The sequence below is a fragment of the Mytilus edulis genome, chromosome 2 (genome assembly GCF_963676685.1).
Source record: "Mytilus edulis chromosome 2, xbMytEdul2.2, whole genome shotgun sequence".
In the NCBI taxonomy this organism is placed as follows: domain Eukaryota; kingdom Metazoa; phylum Mollusca; class Bivalvia; order Mytilida; family Mytilidae; genus Mytilus; species Mytilus edulis.
This window is the reverse complement of record NC_092345.1, coordinates 97,354,741-97,376,657: the sequence shown is the minus strand read 5'-3', so window position 1 is coordinate 97,376,657 and position 21,917 is coordinate 97,354,741. Positions and strand designations below refer to the sequence as shown.

General features: G+C 32.8%; 1 protein-coding gene across 1 annotated transcript in view; it reads right to left on the bottom strand.

Moving 5' to 3' along the window:
* Window positions 1-2,841: 2,841 nt before the first annotated feature.
* LOC139513593 (mucin-3B-like) overlaps window positions 2,842-21,917 on the bottom strand; it is a 282,396-nt gene continuing 263,320 nt past the window's right edge. The window contains exons 331-357 of the mRNA XM_071302236.1: window positions 20,695-21,543; window positions 19,226-20,356; window positions 18,019-18,864; window positions 17,373-17,405; window positions 16,652-16,684; window positions 15,890-16,170; window positions 15,335-15,488; window positions 14,678-14,719; window positions 13,918-14,091; window positions 13,601-13,642; window positions 13,216-13,393; window positions 12,555-12,604; window positions 12,191-12,346; window positions 11,768-11,908; window positions 11,137-11,395; window positions 10,785-10,828; window positions 10,170-10,245; window positions 9,641-9,805; window positions 8,915-8,964; window positions 8,553-8,720; window positions 7,702-7,857; window positions 7,256-7,408; window positions 5,899-6,098; window positions 5,491-5,598; window positions 4,980-5,034; window positions 4,128-4,421; window positions 2,842-3,050 (exon numbers count right to left, since the gene is read on the bottom strand). Of these exons, the coding sequence (XP_071158337.1) occupies window positions 2,995-3,050; window positions 4,128-4,421; window positions 4,980-5,034; window positions 5,491-5,598; window positions 5,899-6,098; window positions 7,256-7,408; window positions 7,702-7,857; window positions 8,553-8,720; window positions 8,915-8,964; window positions 9,641-9,805; window positions 10,170-10,245; window positions 10,785-10,828; window positions 11,137-11,395; window positions 11,768-11,908; window positions 12,191-12,346; window positions 12,555-12,604; window positions 13,216-13,393; window positions 13,601-13,642; window positions 13,918-14,091; window positions 14,678-14,719; window positions 15,335-15,488; window positions 15,890-16,170; window positions 16,652-16,684; window positions 17,373-17,405; window positions 18,019-18,864; window positions 19,226-20,356; window positions 20,695-21,543 (5,894 nt within the window). The 3' untranslated portion in view covers window positions 2,842-2,994. The remainder of the gene's footprint in view (window positions 3,051-4,127; window positions 4,422-4,979; window positions 5,035-5,490; window positions 5,599-5,898; window positions 6,099-7,255; window positions 7,409-7,701; window positions 7,858-8,552; window positions 8,721-8,914; window positions 8,965-9,640; window positions 9,806-10,169; window positions 10,246-10,784; window positions 10,829-11,136; window positions 11,396-11,767; window positions 11,909-12,190; window positions 12,347-12,554; window positions 12,605-13,215; window positions 13,394-13,600; window positions 13,643-13,917; window positions 14,092-14,677; window positions 14,720-15,334; window positions 15,489-15,889; window positions 16,171-16,651; window positions 16,685-17,372; window positions 17,406-18,018; window positions 18,865-19,225; window positions 20,357-20,694; window positions 21,544-21,917) is intronic.

The following is a 21,917-nucleotide window of genomic DNA, read 5'->3' as shown; positions in this document are numbered from 1 at the left end:
GTATGTATGCGCCTGTCCCCAGTCAGGAGCCTGTAATTCAGGGGTTGTCGTTTGTTTATATGTTACATATTTGTGTTTCGTTCATTTTTGCTACATAAATTAGGCCGTTTGTTTTCTTATTTGAAATGTTTTTCATTATCATTTCGGGGCCTTTTATGGCATGACTATGCAGTATGGGCTTTGCTTATTGTGGCATTTGGTCTCTTGTGGAGAGTTGTCTCATTGGCAATCATACCACATCTTCTTTTTTTATTATTATATTTTGTAAAGAGAATCATTGCGACCTCATTTCATTAACCACCTGATCAACGGGAGATTTTATTGTTTATATTTTTAAGTTGGTTAACTAGAAACAACATGCACACGGTCAACTTTCTGGTTTTTTAGGTGTACCTATCCATACAGCAGGGTTTATTTGAAATTGACCCCTTTTACTTTCATCGGCTAGCGTCAAGTTATAGAACCGTATGTCTGTTTTACAGATTACATTAGCAGTAAGTCAACTGAGTCTGATGTATGGAATGATTGTAAGGTGGTCATGTACATCTGGTAGGCACATTTGACCAGGTATCATTTTATGTTTCACCTTTGGCGCAAAGGCTATCAGCATAACATTTCAATCATATTAGTAAAGTAGGCGTATCTTTTTAGCATTTGCACACTTGTGAGTTTTTACTGCATCTTGTTTTTTTATTAGTCATTTCACAAGTGGAAGCTAGAGGATCAGCTAATCCTTTCAGAGCGCATGCGATCCTCTTTGTTTTTGATGGGTTCGTGTTGGTCAGTTTCCAGTTTTATATATAGTGTTTATCGTCATTTTTTCCTTTTTATTTATGTTGTTGTCAGTTTTTATACAATTTGAAGGTTTTGAATTGCAAAACGTTAGTTTGGAACTAATTTCGTTTTTTTTTCTTCAAAAATTGAAAGGGGATTTGAATTATAGTATTCATGACGACTCTGCATTAAATTATGAAAATCAGACGAGGCCAACTTGACTTGTGGTACAACATAGAAGTGCAGCCAAAACGGACAGAAAAACATATAACTGTCAGACAAACATATAAATTACTAAACGTACACGATCGACTAGTTTCAGCGGAACCCTTGTTAAAACGAAATTTACAATGACGAAGTTGTTGTATGATTGCCTTTCTATCTATGTTTATTAAAATTGTAAGACGTGTTTCGTTTGAATTATTTGCCATTTAGTGTTTGTTTGCAATTTGTGGTTATTAACCTACATCCATTTAGGTTTTGTTTGAATTTGTATGCAATGGTTTATGTAGTGTTAAAGACATATCAAGAAACTAGAGGCTCTTAAGAGCCTGTGTCGCTCACCTTGGTTTATGTGCATATTAAACAAAGGAAACAGATGGATTCATCACAAAATTGTGTTTTGGTGATGGTGATGTGTTTGTAGATCATACTTTACTGATCATGTTTGTTACTTACAATTTTCTCTATCTGTAATATCTTGGCCCTTTAGTTACAGAGGAAAAAACTTTGTAAAAACTTACCAAAATTTACCAAATTAATGAAAAATGTTAAAAAATGACTATAAAGGGAAATAACTCCTTAAGGGGTCAACTGACCATTTTGGTAATGTTGACTTATTTGTAGATCTTAATTTGCTGAACATTATTTTTGTTTACAATTTATCCCTATCTATAATAGTATTCAAGATAATAACCAAAAACGGCTAAATTTCTTTAAAAATTACCAATTGGGGGGCAGCAACCCAACAACCAGTTGTTCAATTCATCTGAAAATTTCCGGGCTGATAGATATTTACTAGATAAACAAGTTAACCCCTTGTAAGATTTGCTTTAAATGCTTTGGTTTCAGAGTTATAAGCCAAAATCTACATTTTACCCCTATGTTCTTTTTTTAGCCATGGTGGCCATCTTTGTTGGTTGGCCGTGTCACCGCACACAGTTTTTTAACTAGATACCCTAATTATGATTTTGGCTAAGTTTCGTTAAATTTGGTCCAGTAGTTTCAGAGGAGAAGATTTTTGTAAAAGATAAAAATTTATGAAAAATTTGGTAAAAACTGACTATTAAGGGCAATAACTCCTTAAGGGGTCAACTGATTATTATGATCATGTTGACTTATTTGTAGATCTTTACTTTGCTGAACATAATTGCTGCTTACAGTTTATCTCTTATCTATAATAATTTTTTAGATAATAACCGAAAACGGACAAAATTTCCTTAAAATTACCAATTCAGGGGCAGCAACCCAACAATCCATTGTCTGATTCATCTGAAAAGTTCAGGGCAGATAGATCTTGACCTAACAAACAATTTTACCACGTGTCAGATTTGCTCTAAATGCTTTGGTTTCAAAGTTATAAGCCAAAATATACATTTTACCCCTATGTTCTATTTTTAGCCATGGCGGCCATCTTGATTATTTTGGCGGGTCACCGGACAAAACTTTTAAACTAGATACCCCAATAATGATTGTGGCCATGTTTGGTTAAATTTGGCCCAGTAGTTTCAGAGAACATTTTTGTAAAAGTTTACGGACGACGGACGACGGACACCGGACGACGGACGCCGGACGACGACGGACGCAAAGTGATGAGAAAAGCTCACTTGGCTCTTTGGGCCAGGTGAGCTAAAAATGAATACAAATTTGTTAATTGTGATTTGAGTTTACAGCTCCTGCTCAGTGTTGTTAGCGTCATTAAGAATTCAATATGAGGAGCAACAGTAAGAGTACTCTTCTCATTGTTTCTGTCTGTATGTTGAAATTTTGAGACATGGATTTTTTTCTTTTGTTTCCAAGTTTTGTCAGCAGTGAATTGTTTCCAGTCTTGTTCATATAACTTTAAAATGATTTAAGCATATTTTATTCTACACACCATTTTTATCAAGAAAAGTTTAATAACAGTTTAAAGATAAATCATATAAACAACCACATATTTAACAAAACATTAAAAACAGAGGAGAGAGTCAGATATTCAAATAACAAATGGCTGGTTCTCTACTATCGTTTCCTTCCTGCTATAGTATTGGTCGCCAAATTTTGCGTTTGTTCGTAATCTGAAAAAAAAGTAATGAAATACAATATCTATATACATTGTATATAAACAGTTGTTGGCATGACACGGATTATGTTCTTCTCATATATTTTATGATAGTATGACACTAAACCCCTAACGGAAGGGATTGTGCCTGATATTCATATGATGAAGACATAATCTTTCAAACAATTCAATTGAGGTCTGGAGCTGGCATGTCAGTTAACTGCTTCTAGTCTGTTGTTATTTATGTATTATTGTCATTTTGTTTATTTTCTTTTGTTGCATCTTCTGACATCGAACTCGAACTTCTCTTGAACTGAATTTTAATGTGCGTACTTTTATGCGTTTAATTTTCTACGTTGGCTAGATGTATAGGGGGAGGGTTGAGATCTCATAAACATGTTTAACCCTGCCGCAATTTTGCGCCTGTCCCAAGTCAGGAGTCTCTGGCCTTTGTTAGTCTTGTATGCTTTTTAATTTTAGTTTCTTGTGTATAATTCGGAGTTTAGTATGACGTCCATTATCACTGAACTAATATACATAATTTTAAAGGGGCCAGCTGAAGGTCGCCTCCGGGTGCGAGATTTTTCGCTACATTGAAGACTCATTGGTGACCTTCGGCTGTTGTTTGCTCTATGGTCGGGTTGTTGTCGCTTTGACACATTCCCCATTTCCTTTCTCAAGTTTACCTAGATGCTATATCTAATATTTCAAAAAAATATATTTGTGAAAACGATATTCTCCCTAACTACTATTAGTTAAAATAGTCAAAACTTTTTCATAATGTATAATAAATTCAAATAAGTCAAAATGCGATATGGGCTTAGTCTTTGTTAAAAGCCGTAAGGTGACCTATAGTTGTTAATTTCTGTGTCATTTGGTCTCTTATGGAGAGTTGTCTCATTGGCAAACATACCACTTCTTCTATTTAATATATACAGTCGGATGGATCTTGATTTCCAGATCTAATGAACACTAACCATTTTGGCTGCATTTGATACTTATTTTCAGACTGATTGCCCAATTTCAATAAACATCAAAACCTAAAATCAGGCTTGTTGATTCAATAAATAGACTACATCAATTAATTATGTACCTGTTGTTACACATTTGTTACATTCGCACTTGTCTATTACTGGAACCTTTGCTGAAATGATGCCGTCTATTCCCTCACATTGGACTTGTACAGAGGTGAATCCTCCAATGTTACCAGTACAGCATGAACAATCTTTAATCATAGCTTCTACATACTCTATTCCTTCAGGCAGCAACATTGGTTTATTAACGCTATCTCCACATCCTCCAGAACAATAGTTATATGTCACATTTCCAACAGATACACAGCCATCTCTTATCAGTGGTTTAGATTCTGTGTATAGTTGACATGTATCTGTAAAATATAACATTTTGATTTTGATTCCCCATGCAATGAAGATGTAAGGGTACCATAATGTTTGTACGTCAGAAAAAAGCAAAATAACTAAAACCAGATCTGTAAAATATTCAAAACGGAAAATCCCTAACACATCAAAGGAATAGATAGCAACTGCCATATTCCTGACATGTCTTATGTAGAGAATGGTGAATTATACCTCGTTTAATAGTAAGATAAACCTTTCACTTGTTTGACAGTCGCATCAATATCAGTTATTTTGACAAGAAACAAACAGAAATGTATAATGGGTAAAAATGTAAAAACATAACAACTAAATGGCTATCAGTTTTCATGAAATCCTTTATCAAACTTGCACAAAAAGGGTATAAATGAATGGTATCTAAGTATCGGATTGCAATTTCACCCCAGAGACCCTTAATCAATTTGCCTAAAACTTAACATGTAATGTATAGAGACACAACTCTTATGTGAAGGCTATTTAACTAAAAAAGTTTTAGGTGTGAATCCTATACAATAAGTCTAAGACAGGCTCTGGAATCACTGATTACATACCTTTAGGTTTTTCACATCTTGAACAGCAATCACTGATTGGAACAATGACCTCGCCCTGAAATGTAATATTTATTTTGTCAGTTATATATAAATTTACTTAATTCTTGTCTGATTATCTGAAGTCATATAGTTCAGATAAAACATTTATTGCTATTTTTTGTATTTCATTGTAAGTAAATATCGTAAACCATTTCTAAATGTATATGACTCATCACAATTATGTTTGACATGGAAATTCGGCTACGAAATTTTTTTAATTTTACAGTATAGATAGCATGTAGATTCTAGTTAAACCAATTATTCGTATTTAAATGTCTCATTACTAAGTTAGGAATGTGGTCGATTCCTATGTTCCATCTTTGAATGTGTCGTTACTGTTTTTTAATATCTTTCGCTCATATTCATTAGTATAAGGTTTAACAAGTAGGTAAAAAAGCAAGCACTTTTGAATCTCATGCTCTCTAATTATCTATTCACAAGTAAATTTTGAATGTCAAATAGAATGACTTACAGGTAGACATGATGTGATTTCCTCGCATTTTCTGTAACATTTGATCTGAGAGTCCGCACATTCACACTGTTCACATTTATTTTCAGGATTAGACCATGATTCACCATTCTAAAATACAAGTTTGGTAAGTTAGTTTCAGGAAATTTCAATTGAGGATTTGGACTGAAGTAAAACATATTAAAACAATTTCAAGTGATAATCACAATGAAAGTAATTCATAAGTTGTAAGTAGTGTGAAGGTTTAACTTGCAATATAACTGACCACTTTTAAAATATTTCTGAATGGTAGTGGATTATATATGAATGATGGATCTACCGGTTAAATTTTTATAACGTCGATTATTTTTACATATTTGGATTAGAACAATAAAACTTTATCAAATAATTGAAATCTTGAAATAATGTTACCTCCTTAACACCAAGAGATGTATTGCACACACACTGTTCTTCCAAGACACACACATCGTTATAGTTGAGGAAATAACCTTCCTTACAGATACATCCCTGCTCTTCTTCAGTACACATCTCGGATTCAGGCAAATGACGATTAGCACATGTCTTCTGGCAATAAGAGTAGTTTGTCCATTGCTGATGATCTTTGTCGCATACTAAATAAAGAAGTAATGTGTTCATATATTTATTAGAACTTTCTGTTTCAGTTCATACTTCTTGTAGATACTGTAGTATTTAGTTAATGCATTTTCATTTCAATGGGTGTTCTGTGTTATCATAAAAATATGCCGAAATAAAGCTAAATTACGATGAACGATACTTGCATTTTTGCATATACAGTTGTACAACTTTTTGCAAGTTTATATGATTATTATTCATTATTATTTTATTTAATACTTCTTGCATTTAGTTATAAAAATGACATAGCATAAAATTTCCGTTTGTTGGTCTGGATGAGCATTTAAGAAATGGACATATAAATTATACAAAGAAAGCTTGTTAGCTTTGAAATGTCTATCAAGCTCCAAAACATTCGACCACAATATGGCATAAAACACGACAGGAAATACTTTTGAATAATTTGGATTCAAAGATCATGTTATACATTTTTGACAATATGCAAGCAAAATTGAAGAGGGTCAATGTCTGTCAAGGTATCCTTTTCAACATGCAAAACAAATCTATGTTTCCCATAATACAAATTACTTCTAATGTGCACAAATTAAACATAGTAGAATCTATATTACACATTAAAAGGCATTTTTTTTTATTTTTGTCTAGTACCACACCTATATTACACATTTAAAGATAATTTCTTGATGACATTTTTGCAACCAAAGACAATAGTGTGTGGTTTTGTTGAATTGTTAAACTGGTTTTTCAATCACTGTTATCACTGTTATCCTTTTAATATAATAATGAAATAACGAAGTCCTACATATTTGTTTTAGAGAATGGAACAGTTTTTAAACCAATAAACTCTTTATAAATATGAAATTATAAAATGAGCTATGGTCGCCAATAGAATTATATTAAGAGAGTCCAAATATTGTCGACTTTAGCAGTTATTGACCACAGTGTTGATTTCAACAATGATTGAAATCCATACTGTATTGTACGTTATAAACGTAAACAATATTATAAAATGTGAAACAAGTCAAAAGAAAAACTATTGGTATAATTAATAACAAAACAATAAAAGAATAAACGATTCATGCAAATTGGGGTGTTATTAAACATATTTGTCAGCGCTAAGCGCTTATAAACTTTCAAATTGCAAGATCCATATTAAATTTAATTGTTCACTACTTACAACAATCCTGCTGGTAACATACTGTAACATCCCTTATAGTGGTATTACATTTGTCATTTGGTTCTTGGAGTGTTTTGCTTCTGTCTGTGAGTCCTAATCCACAAGAAGCAGTGCAGTCTGACCATTCAGACCACGTAGAGTATACACATTCACCTTAAAGGAAAAAAATCAAGGATTATATAATGATAAACAAATAATAATAATTTAAAGAAGCCTCCCTTTATGGATATACATGACTAAAAAGGGAATGAATCCACATATAAAGACAAGTACTCAAAGAAATAAATGGGAATTTTGATTTCGCGTTGATGAGAAAAAGTTGGGTTGTTCTTAGTGTTAACTTGATGTGACTCAGTCATTTCACTTACGATTTTTAACCATCTAATACACTTATTACTGTCGACAGAACATGGTTGTGCCTAAACAATAATATTAAGTACACTTACAACTGCCAACATTACATGGTTGTGAATCGACTTTGTCAAGCGGTGGACATAATTCTTCATCAGAAGATTTAACATAGCTTCGTTGTCGAATTTTGTTACCCTCTCCACAGGTAGCAGTGCATTGTCCCCATTCAGTCCACTGTGAAACTTGGCAACCTTAAAAGATTTAAAAGAAAACGTATTACTAATTAACACCTATATTTCTCTTCCCTGATGAAATCAAATCACAAACAAGTCAATCTCACAATATTATTATTTTCTAGTAGAAAAAGCATTTCTAATTCTTAAAAAGGTTTTCTAGAATTTAATATTTTAAATGTTATTATAAATTTCAAATGCCAATTTCCTTACCCCATAGCTTATTTCTGTTTTGTTATTGATTCTTTTTAGCAAACAGAAAGAATTGGTAAGTACCAATATTATAGATTCTATTTATTGATTAGATTAAAAAAAAATATCCATTCCACCAATCAAGGTTAATAAAAAACAAATGCACTAAAAAATGACAGATTTATTTATTCAATCTAATATGCTATTTTCCATATTCAATGACACGGTATCATTCAAAACTTAAAGCTACAATCTTAACATTTTGAATTTTAGTAAATAGTAACAAAGGATAATTATTTGATTTATAACTTTTATATCTATACATATATAATTATGAAAAACATAATAAAACATATATGAAATACAAATAGTGTACAATGTTTAATTTTGAAAGAACAATGGACTTGATGATTGAACAACATTTTGAAATCTACACTACACTCCATTGAGCATTTATTGGAGTATGGAAAAGATATGTATACACTATTTAATGCCAAACTTAATTCAGACGATCTCCTTACATGCCACATCATTGTTACACGGTTCCACCTCTGTATTATTTCCTGGACATTTGCCTCCAAGACATGTAGGTACTGGATCATTACAACCTCTGGTTCGGACACGTTCACCACCTTCACATGTTCTGGAACATTGACCCCATTCAGACCATAGTGACCAGGCTCCATCAACTAAAGAGAATGAATCAATTTATCATTAAAAAATGTCATTACAGGAAAGATATTTGTTTTGCCTTTGATAACTTAAAGAGACTTCTAAATTAACATAATTATGAAACTTATCCTACAAAAGACATGTTTGAAATATAAAATATCAAAAAATGTACAGCATTTACAAATGTCAATTTAATCAATAAGGTACTCACTATTTTTGTCTGTGTCAGGCATACAGATTTCTTGCATATTCGTACAGTAACTGAAATAATATGAAAGAATTATATACAAACTATCCATAGTATAAAATACTTTTGTTTAAAACGTATGGGCTGATGCTTGATTCGTTTACCAACTAATTGAGTAACTATACACATACCTAATCTAATACACATGAGTTTATTCCACTATTACTGTAAACCAACTTTTTTTCGCGGATACTTTATTTCGCGTTATACCAAATCAAGTCCATTTCGCGGCTTTTTTAATTCGCGAGTTTCTCATTCAATTGATGTAGTTTAATAAAGATTTTATTTATTCGCGACGATTTATATTCGCGGTTTTTTTCTACTCGCGAAAGTCGCGAAAATAAATCGCTCGCGAAAATAAGTTAGTTTACAGTAAGTTTATATTGACATTTTGTTTTGGGCATAATTCATTGCATTTTATATTCTACTCATTCTATTCTATATGTTATTCAAAAAACTGCTAGTTCTCAACAGGCACTCAATCTACCTTAACAAATAAAAACTGGTCGCCAAAAGATAATTAATAGCGCTGAAAGTGGCATTAAACATCACCTTTCAATCATCATTTGTAAAATATTTTATGTATGAAATATGTAAGAAAGACTTTAAAATTTAATTTAATTAGAATCAATACAATTTCAACTCATCAATCTCCCGAGAGAAAGTATATTGTATATCTGTCTAAATTACCATTTACTACATTCTCCTCCTCTATTCGGAATCTCCTGCCCATTAGAGTATGGTATTCCTTCAATCAAACACTCTACACAAGTATCAGGTATAGGAACAGGCTCAGGACATTTCTCAGTCTCCATATTTGTTCCACAGTTTTCTAATTGGCCAACTTTAAGTTCCCTATAAATAACAAGTGAAAATCATAAGAAATCAAACAATAAAAAACTGAAATTTAAAACAAAATTGTAGAACCAACAACATTGCTTTTTTTTACTCCAGCGTTTTTTTTTATTGTGTTGCTAAAGTGAATTTCCCCTACAATCAATTAATTAAATTACTGTTTTAATTAACAAACTACCGCATTATGATGGTGACTGATTTCGTTGTTTCTCTGTCTTTTCTAATTTAAAAAAAATCATAAATAAAAAAATACAATTATGATGTATTATGTTTTACTTAATCATGTTAATGGTATGGAAAGCAATGCAAATATACAGTTGTGATAACTTAAGTACACCAATATCAAATAGGCGATAGTTCTTACCTGTGTCTGTATCGAACTCCTGCTTCACATGATGATGAACATGAACCCCATGACGTCCATTCTTCCCAGTCACAACCTATTGTATAGATAATAATCTAATCAGTTATTTTCAACAATATTGTTTTTACACAGCCTTATTTTCTAAATGCAGTATGAATCTGACATAGATCAAATTTATATGACATATTTTAATTTAAAATGGTATTTGATAAATCATATTGAAGGTGTGATTAAGGTGTGTTTTTCTCAATTGTATCAAAATAAAAAGAAACCAATGCATCCCTGCCGAGATAAGAGTTTCGTCATATTCGAATTAAAAGAGAATATTTCCCATTCAAACATATTCTATTGTTTTAAGTGCTGAAGGATTTCATTGATGAATTATAGCAAAAACAGTTCATAAATATATTGAATGAGCTTACGTATAACTATATACAAAAAAGGGAAACAAGTGTCCTTCTCTGAGTTTTTTTTCTGGTTTCTAATAATCTTTTGATCAAGACCCCTTTCTAAAAATGAATATACTAGCAAATGCATTATTCATTTGTTTGATAGCAAACAGAATTCAATTCAATTCAATAAAGTTGAACATATATCCTATAGATTAGTACTTACAATCTTGTTTGGGATAACATGTAATACTTCCCATGGAACATTTGCTGAAAAAATTGAAATTAATTTGACAATGTATGCTAAATAAAAACAAATATTCAAAGCAATGATGATCTTACATTTTCTGTAGAACATAACTTGGTTTATTTGCAATAATAGTCTTGGAGAAATTTCAAGATTACACAGTCAAACTCCAAGAACAGATTTTTTAATGTTAAGAATTATCTAAGTTAAAAAAGACAAATCTAAATGTCGAATTTATCATACAACAGTAATACAACAGGTTGTGCTAGCCCATGGATTTAATTCATTTTGATTTTATTCAAAAACAAATTTTTAAAATTGTTTATATTACCATTCTTCACATGGACTGCCATCCTTTGGAACAGTAAAGTTTTCATGGATTATAACACCATTGATATAATAACATGGACATTCTTCTTCTTTGACACAGTTTGCATTGTCATCCATTACTTCTCCAGCAGGGCATCCACAGCCAGGTTCACAATCATCTGGTTCTATGCAGGTATCCATTCTTAGTGCTTTGCATGTTCCGGGACATTGTTTAACACATTCCTTCATTACAAGTGGCGGTACACATGCTGAGGTAGTGCCTGAAAAAGAAGATTTTTTTTTTATATAACATTCATCAATTTACGAATTTGTGTTCCTCTTTGGTTGAGAAAATTGGCAATTTAGACATTGGGAGTAATAAATACTGTAATAATTAGAACTCAATTACAAAATAAAATAATAATTAGAACTCAATTACAAAATAAAATAAAACTAAGATTTCTATAAATGTTATTTGTTTTTTTCTACGAAAAGGAAACAGTGTCAAAACATTTGGATAGAGAAGAAATCTCTCTAACGTTATGAAATCACTCTTCCTAACAATATCCTTTTGTGTACATAAGTATTCAGAAATTACACAAATATATCTTTCATTTCCTTTAAAGAAAAATTAAGATGTTTTGTTTGCTTACAATTGACATTTTCTCCTATACATGGCTCATCCTCTGTCTTTACGTCTGGACATTTCCTCTGTCTTGTTCTTTGTCCTTGTTCACAGTTTTGACTGCTACAGTCGGACCAGTCGCTCCAAGTTTCACAATATGGTGTTGTTGCTGAAAGAGTTGACAATATTATGATATATTTATTATTAACGTGTAGACAGCTTGAATATTAATCTTCATATTAATCTTGATAAACAAGTCTTGTGGTTTTTGTTCTATATATGTATATACATATGAATTATTTACCAAATCACTTTTGAGTATTATCTTGGACCTCATAGATAATAAACTACAAACATACTGAAAATGTCATTTTTTGTAACCGTACAAATATTTTTTTTATAAACTATTCTATACCTATACAATTAAGAATAAGGACTTTAAAAACCTTACTTGTAAAGGGACAAAGATGAGTGTTACAATCCACTATTTCTGTCAGGTTGTTACATTCAGGACGAATAGTTATAGCAGTTCTATTCCTAGACTTTCCACCATTGTCACATGGTTTAGAACACTCTGTCCATTCAGACCAATCACTATATTCGCAATCTGAAGAAAATATTATCATGTCATTTTTAATTAAATCAAATTTTAGCATACCTTATTGAAAGACTTACTAACTTGAAAATGAATAAGGAAATAATATTATAAATTAAAAGGATTTTCATAAATGAAGTTGATGGTTGTATTATTGAAGACGATTTTGAAGTAAAGCACTAATATAATATTAACATTATTCATTAGCAATAAAACTTACATTGACATGATCCTGTTACACATTCAATATATCCACCTTCTGTACAGGTACTAAAGTAAAAAGAAAGAAGAAAAATTAATTCAGTTTATCCACCTTTTGTACAGGTACTTAAGTTAACAAATAGAAAAGAAAAAAGAATTCAATCTATCTACCTTTTGTACAGGTACTAATGTGGAAAAAAAACCCACAACAAAACGCAATCCAATTTGAAGCTTTCTGTTACTGTAATAACAACCTAACGCCTTAATGACCTGCATTGCAAAATGCATCCAAAAGAAAACAATGTCAACAACTGATTGATATAGTGAAAGAACATAATTACAAAGCATATTGATCTATTGGGTTTTTTTTCATCATGGAAGGACTTTTCAAAAACAGTCTTTTGTATGTTTGTAAAAAGAAAGCATTTACAATAGTTAATATACTATAATCAATCATATCTATTTCAAATCTTCTTCACTTAAGCATTACTTTTAGATAACTAGATACTTTGAATTGCTCAATTCTTTTTTATTTTTGTTCATCCTAGTTCGTGTTTGTTGTTGATATATACGTCTAGTGAGTATGGTTTTATGTTAGGTACATTTTTTCAGTATCTGTGAGTGTTTAGTTTGTGAAACAATACGGACTTAATCATAAATGTGAGAATATATTGACCTACCAATTAGTGCATCCGGGAGCAGTAACAACTGTACCAATTTGTAAGATATCACCAATGTTAACTCCTTCTGATGTTGATGTAAAACCTGGTTTTCCATCTTTCTCTATGTAACCTATATTTTGAGTTGTGTCATATCCAAATTTTTCTTGGAAGATTTCTTTGGTAAATATACATTGATCTAAAAACAAATCACAGAAATGTTATAGAGTACAGCTAATATCCAAACATGATACCCTATTTATTCTATGATTTTGTAAAGAAAAACAATGTTTTTAATTAAATATTAAGTTTAGTTTAAGTAGACATAATATATATGTAAAGGATATAAGTTGCAATTCTTCTCTTTTATTATTATATTATTAATTTTTTAAATTTTAGTACGAACCTGGAACTGTTGTTGATAAGGTGACTGTTACTGTTGTGGTAACTGAAAAAAAATATAGATAGTGTCGTTAACGTTATACAAAATTAAACACCGCAGTATATATCAATGTTGTATAAAGATAAGTTCCAATCACCTACCCCAAGATTGTGGTATAAAAAAAAGCATAACAATAATTACAGAACTGCAAGATAAATTAAAAAAATATGAAAAGGTCCATAAAATCTTACAAAATTAAATTTTGGTTACATCATCCAATGGAACAAATGCTTGTAACTTGTGACAATGTTCTTTTGATTAAATAAATAAAATGAGGTTACCTGTTGATCCAGTAGTGAGTGGTGTCATTGTTAGTGACGTAGAAGTAACTTGAGGACTAATCGTAGATGAACCCTGGGCTGTTGTAGTTTCAGTTGGAATAGATGTCGTTGTAACTGTTGGTGTTTTCTCAGTGGTAGAAATTAGAGTTGCAACACGTGATGTACCTGTCACTTCTGAAAGTATATTTACCAGCTAAATGCACTCATATTATTGTATTGGAGAAGAAAACCAACAAACTGACTGTCAACAAGTTTCGATGTCATGATATTCCGTAACGTTTTCAACCATTTGGGACCTAACATCTTTCTACTTTCAAAAATAATCATATGAAGTATACCATTTAGCCTACTAGATTAATTTTGAAAAAGCTAAATTTGATTGTGTTCACAATCGTATCACTTAGTACAACGAAAAAGCCTTCAATGCGGTAAATCAACAAGCAGAGAAAACATGAAAAATAAATAGTGTTTCTTTGTTATAATTATTGTGGTTGAATTTCAATTTTTCAGATTTTTATAGTTTCTAAAGGACCATTACCGTAAATAAAGATTTGCAAGAAAAACAGTTTACTCTAAGTCAAATAAAATCTATCTGGGACCCTTTGCTTTTAAATCATTGTATACATTACTTTCTCACCTGAATAAATATAAGGCATCAAAATAATTAACGAGTATATATTGTTAGATCTAATCGAGGCGATCAACAGGTAGAGCAATCTTTAAATGGAAAATTACATGTTTCATAACAAGAAAAACTTACCAGTAGTTGTCGTTTGAGTAGTAGTAAATGCAGTGCTTGTCACTGAAATTGAGAAATATATAAAAAAATATAAAATATATAATAAGTATCGTAACTTGATAGTACGGAGAAGTAGAAAAACATACTTTCAACTTAATTTACTTTTGTAAGCAGAAAGATATACCAGTATTTAAATGCGTATTATTGAAAGATATCATTACAAAGCAACATTTTGTTAATTGCACTGACAATTAATTTTTAGAAGTAATCAAGGATGTTATAGCCTAAAGCTATCATTCAATGTTTGTTTTTAATCTAAGAATACGAGTAATAGTCATACTTAATATGAGAAGGTATAACACAAATGTCAAGATTGATGACAATTCCATATTCTAAAAGTACTCATAACAGTAAAAGAAAGTATAATGTAAATGTATTAATAACGATTGAAACATTGTGCCATAAATCATTCATTAGTTCAGAAATGACGTCAAATAATTTATCCAGAAATTTCATGAAAAAGAACAAATATGGTAAAGGCGGTAACACCGTTTGTGTTCCAACAGCTTGAAATTCAATCTGCTGAAAGTTCAAAATCAATCTCCAGCTACAAAAGGTTACACTTGACTGCATTTAAAATGGCAGAGGTATTTAGATATATTACAGTAATGAACATACCTGATGTATAACAGACTCGGAGTTTAACGTTTGATAGTCCTGGCGTTGTGGTTACACTGGACATTGGTTTGACAGTCAACTGTAAAGAATCTGCCTCTTTCATGTTGAAATTCAATGTAAATGTATTTTTCATTTCCTTTGTTGTGTAAGATTTCTACAAAAACAAAATTTAATGTAAAATTGAACAATTATGTTGCATGAAACACTATTCAAAACAAAACAAAAGAGTTTTGATAAAGAACAGGGCTTTCCAAAAGTTCCATAAATAAAAAAAATATTCTGACTTGTTTGTCAATTATATTAAGATGTGAACAATATCAGGTCACTATTTGGGCCTCAACAATGAGCAAAACTTTTACTATATATAAATATTTTGAAAGACGTGGTATGACAATATGTGACAAAATTTGATTCTTTTCAGTTATATTTGGCAAAATAACTAGGACCATCATATACATGTATTAGTCGTGTCTCGATACAGTAGTATGCCATATAAACCTGCCAAGTAGAATCAAGGTAAATATGGTTTATGATAGTGACCTATACAACACTTACTGTTTCGCTGGTAATAACATTCTTATTTTCATCGAGTAAGGATATGGTTATCTCTGCGATGTTTACAGTTTCAAAAGAACCATCCACAAATTCGACCGTGTTATTTCGTCCATTTATTATGTATTCAATTCCGCTTCCACCTGTACTTGGTGTCCATGATTTTGAGGATCCTGTGAGAGAGTTTGTCGCCTCCTCTCCTGGCTTGTTATTAGTAGTTATGATTTCAAGGTCTTTACTGTCCTGTTTGCTGAAGTCAATATCAGTTGGATTTTCACAAATCTCTGAAATAACAAGCCAAAATATAATGATTAATGCCATTGATCGACCAAACATTGAAAGTTCTAGACAATTTACAAACGAGAGATCGGTAAATTGAAAAGTCACAAGGAAAAAGTTTGTATTTGTAGGACAACATTCACAATCTGGCAAGAAAACAAGTCAGACATAATTAAAAAACTTTTTTTTTTTAAATTATTCATGTACTCAGAAAGTCAAATGCACAGATATAATTGAGAAAACAATGTGAAATATAGATAATTACACATTTATCGAATTTCAAATCAAAAGAAATAACATAAGCTCTAGAGAAAAATAATTAATATTTTTTATTATCGACGGATTTACGAGATAAGCCCATTGGTAAACTACTATGGCATTATTTGTACAAGTAATTGGAATTAATTCTGTATTTATCTCAACGCTAAAGTAAAAATCATAATTGTTAACATGATTTAACTTTATGCATGTATGTAAGTAAGTTACCTGCTGGTGCAGTTGTTGTGACTGCTGTTGTTACTGAAAAATAAACAACAATATGTTGGGTTCTTTGTTAAAACGTATTTTGAGGATTGTATACTAGCTAATAACTCGTTGTTGAGATAAAAGAAGAAAAAAAATAATGCTAGAACAACCATACTGACGTGTAATTGCAGATGTTTCTTATTATAAAATGTTTCCCATGTTTCATTATATTAAAATATTGAATTCCAAATTTAAATACTTCTCAAATTTATTACAATATTTTAATACTGGTAAGATTTATACAAGTCGATACCTTTAAGTCGTTTATTTCCGGCGTTTTATCTGCATATCGACATACATTCTGAATTCGACATTTTATCTTGATGTCGGAATGCATTCTCTATTTTTTCAATCAAAAATGTTTTATTCTGCAGTAGTTCAGATAATATTTTAAAATTTACACAAACACATTTCATAAACACAACTTTATTTGTTCATTTTGGTACATTAACAGGGAAAATACGAATTTCCTATCGACTTTTTTTCTCTTAAGTGGTATTTAACTTCTATAATCGACAGACCTATACGCAAAAATCGTCAACATATATAAATTATATATCTATGAAAAAGGGTATTAAAGAGAACAATTATGACAGATATTTTATTTACGTTTTCAAATGATTTTTGTTTCTAGTGAAAATTGAAATATAATATAAGGACCAATATAAACAAATATTTATACCTGAAGGTGTTGCAACAGTGCTTGGGGTAGTAACTGAAAAGAAAAAAGAAAAACATAATGAGACGAAATAATTGATATACTCGCAAAAGAGATATAATATTTTTAAATAGAGTAAATACTATTTTTATTAATAAGTCGGGGGAAGGAGGGTTTGCCAATTATTCACAACTGATGAAATTCGTTGTTATCTTTTAGTTTGATTAACTGTTTTAAATTTGTTCAGTAAAACTTGATATGTGAGTATTTAAGAAGTATAGTAGTCGATAAAAAAAGCAAATGCCACTTTTATTTGCACACAAACATTCACTTTCAATAATACTGGCATGTACTACAAAAACAAACTGACAATTGCATAATTATATTGGATATACAATGGCTTTCATATGTTTTAGAATTCTTGAATTTACTTAAGTATTCTTGAATTTACTTTAGTATTCTTGAATTTACTTTAGTATTCTTGAATTTATTTTAGTATTCTTGAATTTACAAAAAAGATAAAATGTAGACAGATTTAAATAAGACAATCTTTTCGATATAGTCAGCATGTATTCGCTTTTTTGTCAATTGAAAACCTTAAATTCTGCAGTAATTCAGGTAATATTTTTGGAATTTAAACAAAAAAATGTTGTTGACTGATGTTTGGTACCTGGAGAAGGTGTTGCCTGTGATGTACCGACAGTGGTTGTAGTACCTGGAGTAGGTGTTGCCTGTGATGTACCGACAGTGGTTGTACCTGGAGTAGGTGTTGTACCGACAGTGGTTGTTGTACCTGGAGTAGGTGTTGGCTGTGATGTACCTACAGTGGTTGTTGTACCTGGAGTAGGTGTTGGCTGTGATGTACCTACAGAGGTTGTTGTACCTGGAGTAGGTGTAGGTTGTGATGTACCAACAGTGGTTGTAGTTCCTTGAGTAGGTGTTGTACCGACAGTGGTTGTAGAACCTGGAGTAGGTGTTGGCTGTGATGTACCGACAGAGGTTGTTGTACCTTGAGTAGGTGTTGTACTGATATTGGTTGTAGTACCTGGAGTAGGTGTAGGCTGTGATGTACCTACAGAGGTTGTTGTACCTGGAGAAGGTGTTGGCTGTGTTGTACCGACAGTGGTTGTAGTACCTGGAGTAGGTGTTGGCTGTGATGTACCAACAGTGGTTGTAGTACCTGGAGTAGGTGTTGGCTGTGATGTACCGACAATTGTTGTAGTACCTTGAGAAGGTGTTGGCTGTGATGTACCGACAATGGTTGTAGTACCTGGAGTTGGTGTTGGCTGTGATGTACCGACAGTTGTTGTAGTACCTGGAGTAGGTGTTGGCTGTGATGTACCGACAGTAGTGGTTGTAGTACTTGGAGTAGGTGTTGCCTGTGATGTACCTACAGTGGTTGTACCTGGAGTAGTAGTTGGTTGTGATGAAACCGCCATGGTCGTTGACTGTTGAGTAATAATACTTGGTGTTGGTGGCATTGGAGGTGTTGTGGGTACGGCTGCTGTTGTTTCACCTTGATTGGAATGTGTATTGCAATTAATAATAAGAAATCAATATCTTATAGCTTTTAATTGACGATAAGACAACTAAGTTTTGCCTGTTGTTCAATGAACTACTGCATATTCATAAAATATGTTATTTTTCATATCTATAATCATTATTGTATTTCATCATATCAATGATGTTAACACCATGTTAATAAAGTTTTGAACTTTGAAAACAGAAAAAATTTAATGATAATTTGGTATCTTCATACATGTTTTATCGTGATTTTTTGGTTTGTTCGATCAATATTGATTAGTATTGATGATCGTATGTCCAATTAATCATAGTACAAATTTAGTAAGACAAAATAGCAAGTGTAAAATAATTACCAGTTGACATTGTGCCAACAGTTGTAGTCCCAACATTAGTTTGCCCTGTTCCAGACGTTGTACCAACAGCAGTCGTTTTCTGTGTTGCTGCAGTGGTTGTAGACTGTTGTGTAGTACCTGGAGTAGGTGTTGGCTGTGATGTACCGACAGTGGTTGTAGTTTCTGGAGTAGGTGTTTCTTGTGATGTACCTACAGTGGTTGTAGTACTTGGAGTAGGTGTTGGCTGTGATGTACCGACAGTTGTTGTAGTACCTTGAGTAGGTGTTGGCTGTGATGTACCGACAGAGGTTGTTGTACCTTGAGTAGGTGTTGTACCGACAGTGGTTGTAGTACCTGGAGTAGGTGTTGGCTGTGATGTACCTACAGAGGTTGTTGTACCTGGAGTAGGTGTTGGTTCTGATGTACCAATTGTGGTTGTAGTTCCTTGAGTAGGTGTTGTACCGACAGTGGTTGTAGTACCTGGAGTAGGTGTTGGCTGTGATGTACCGACAGAGGTTGTTGTACCTTGAGTAGGTGTTGTACCAACAGTGGTAGTAGTACCTGGAGTAGGTGTTGGCTGTGATGTACCTACAGAGGTTGTTGTACCTGGAGAAGGTGTTGTCTGTGATGTACCGACAGTTGTTGTAGTACCTGGAGTAGGTGTTTGCTGTGATGTACCTACAGAAGTTGTAGTACCTGGAGTAGGTGTTGGCTGTGATGTACCTACAGTGGTTGTTGTACCTTGAGTAGGTGTTGTACCGACAGTGGTTGTAGTACCTGGAGTAGGTGTTGGCTGTGATGTACCAACAGTTGTTGTAGTACCTTGAGTAGGTGTTGGATGTGATGTAACGACAGTTGTTGTTGTACCTGGAGTAGGTGTTGCCTGTGATGTACCAACAGTGGTTGTAGTACCTGGAGCAGGTGTTGGCTGTGATGTACCGACAGTTGCTGTAGTACCTTGAGTAGGTGTTGGCTGTGATGTACCGACAGTGGTTGTTGTACCTGGAGTAGGTGTTGCCTGGGATGTACCAACAGTGGTTGTACCTAGAGTAGTACTTGGCTGTGATGTCACTGGCATGGTCGTTGACTGTTGAGTAATACTTGGTGTTGGTGGCATTGGAGGTGTTGTGGGTACGGCTACTGTTGTTTCACCTTGATTAGAATGTGTATTGCAATTAATGATAAGAAATCAATATCTTAAATCTTATAGCTTTTAATTGAAGATAGGACAACTAAGTTTTGCCTGTTGAACTGCTGCATATTCATAAAACATGTTATTTTTCATATTTATAGTAATTATTGTATTTCATCATTTCGATGACGTTAACACCATGTTAAATGATAACTAAATGATAATTTTGTATCTTCATACATGTTTTATCGTGATGTTTTGGTTTGTTTGATCAATATTGATTAGTATTGATGATCTTATTGCCAATTAATCATAGTACAAATTAAATAGGACAAATTAGCAAGTGTGGAATAATTACCAGTTGACATTGTGCCTACAGTTGTAGTCCCAACATTAGTTTGCCCTGTTCCAGAAGTTGTACTAACAGCAGTTGTTTTCTGTGTTGCTGCAGTGGTTGTAGTCTGTTCTGTAGTACCTGGAGTAGGTGTTGGCTGTGATGTACTGACAGTTGTTGTAGTACCTGGAGTAGGTGTTGGCTGTGATGTACCGACAGTGGTTGTAGACTGTTGTGTAGGACCTGGAGTAGGTGTTGGCTGTGATGTACTGACAGTTGTTGTAGTACCTGGAGTAGGTGTTGGCTGTGATGTACTGACAGTTGTTGTAGTACCTGGAGTAGGTGTTGGCTGTGATGTACCGACAGTGGTTGTAGTACTTGCAGTAGGTGTTGGCTGTGATGTACCGACAGAGGTTGTTGTACCTTGAGTAGGTGTTGGCTGTGATGTACCGACAGTGGTTGTAGTACCTGGAGTAGCTGTTGGCTGTGATGTACCGACAGTGGTTGTAGGCTGTTGTGTAGTACCTGGAGTTGGTGTTGGTTGTGATGTACCGACAGATGTTGTAGGCTGTTGTGTAGTACCTGAAGTAGGTGTTACCTGTGTTGTACCGACAGTTGTTGTACCTGACGTAGGTGTAGCCTGTGATGTACCGACAGTGGTTGTAGAACCTGGAGTAGGTGTTGGCTGTGCTGTTCCGACAGTGGTTGTGGTACCTGGAGTTGGTGTTGGTTGTGATGTACCGACAGTGGTTGTTGGTTGTTGTGTGGTTCCTACAGTAGGTGTTGACTGTGATGTTGTTGTGACTGGTGGAGCAGGTGGAGGTGGAGTGGTTGCAGTAGCAGTAGTAGTGGCAGTAGTCACTGTTGTTTTTGCTAATTATCATAAATAATAATTCGACATAATATCACTATATAATTCATTTATGGTTTTCTTTTTTGTAACATTAAAGTTGTGGAAATAACGTTTCTTTTCGATCATACATGGAGAAAATAACATTGTAAAAATACATAAACTCGGTCATGTAAAATCACAAAAATACTGAACTTAGAGGAAAATCAATTCGGAAAGTCCATAATCACATGGCAAAATCAAATAACAAAACGTATCAAAAACGAATGGACAAGAACTGTCATATTTCTGACTTGGTACAGGCATTTTCAAATGTAGAAAATGGTGGAATCCTCGTTTTATAGCGCTTACCCTCTCACTTTAATGACAGTCTCATCAAATTCCGTTATATTTACAT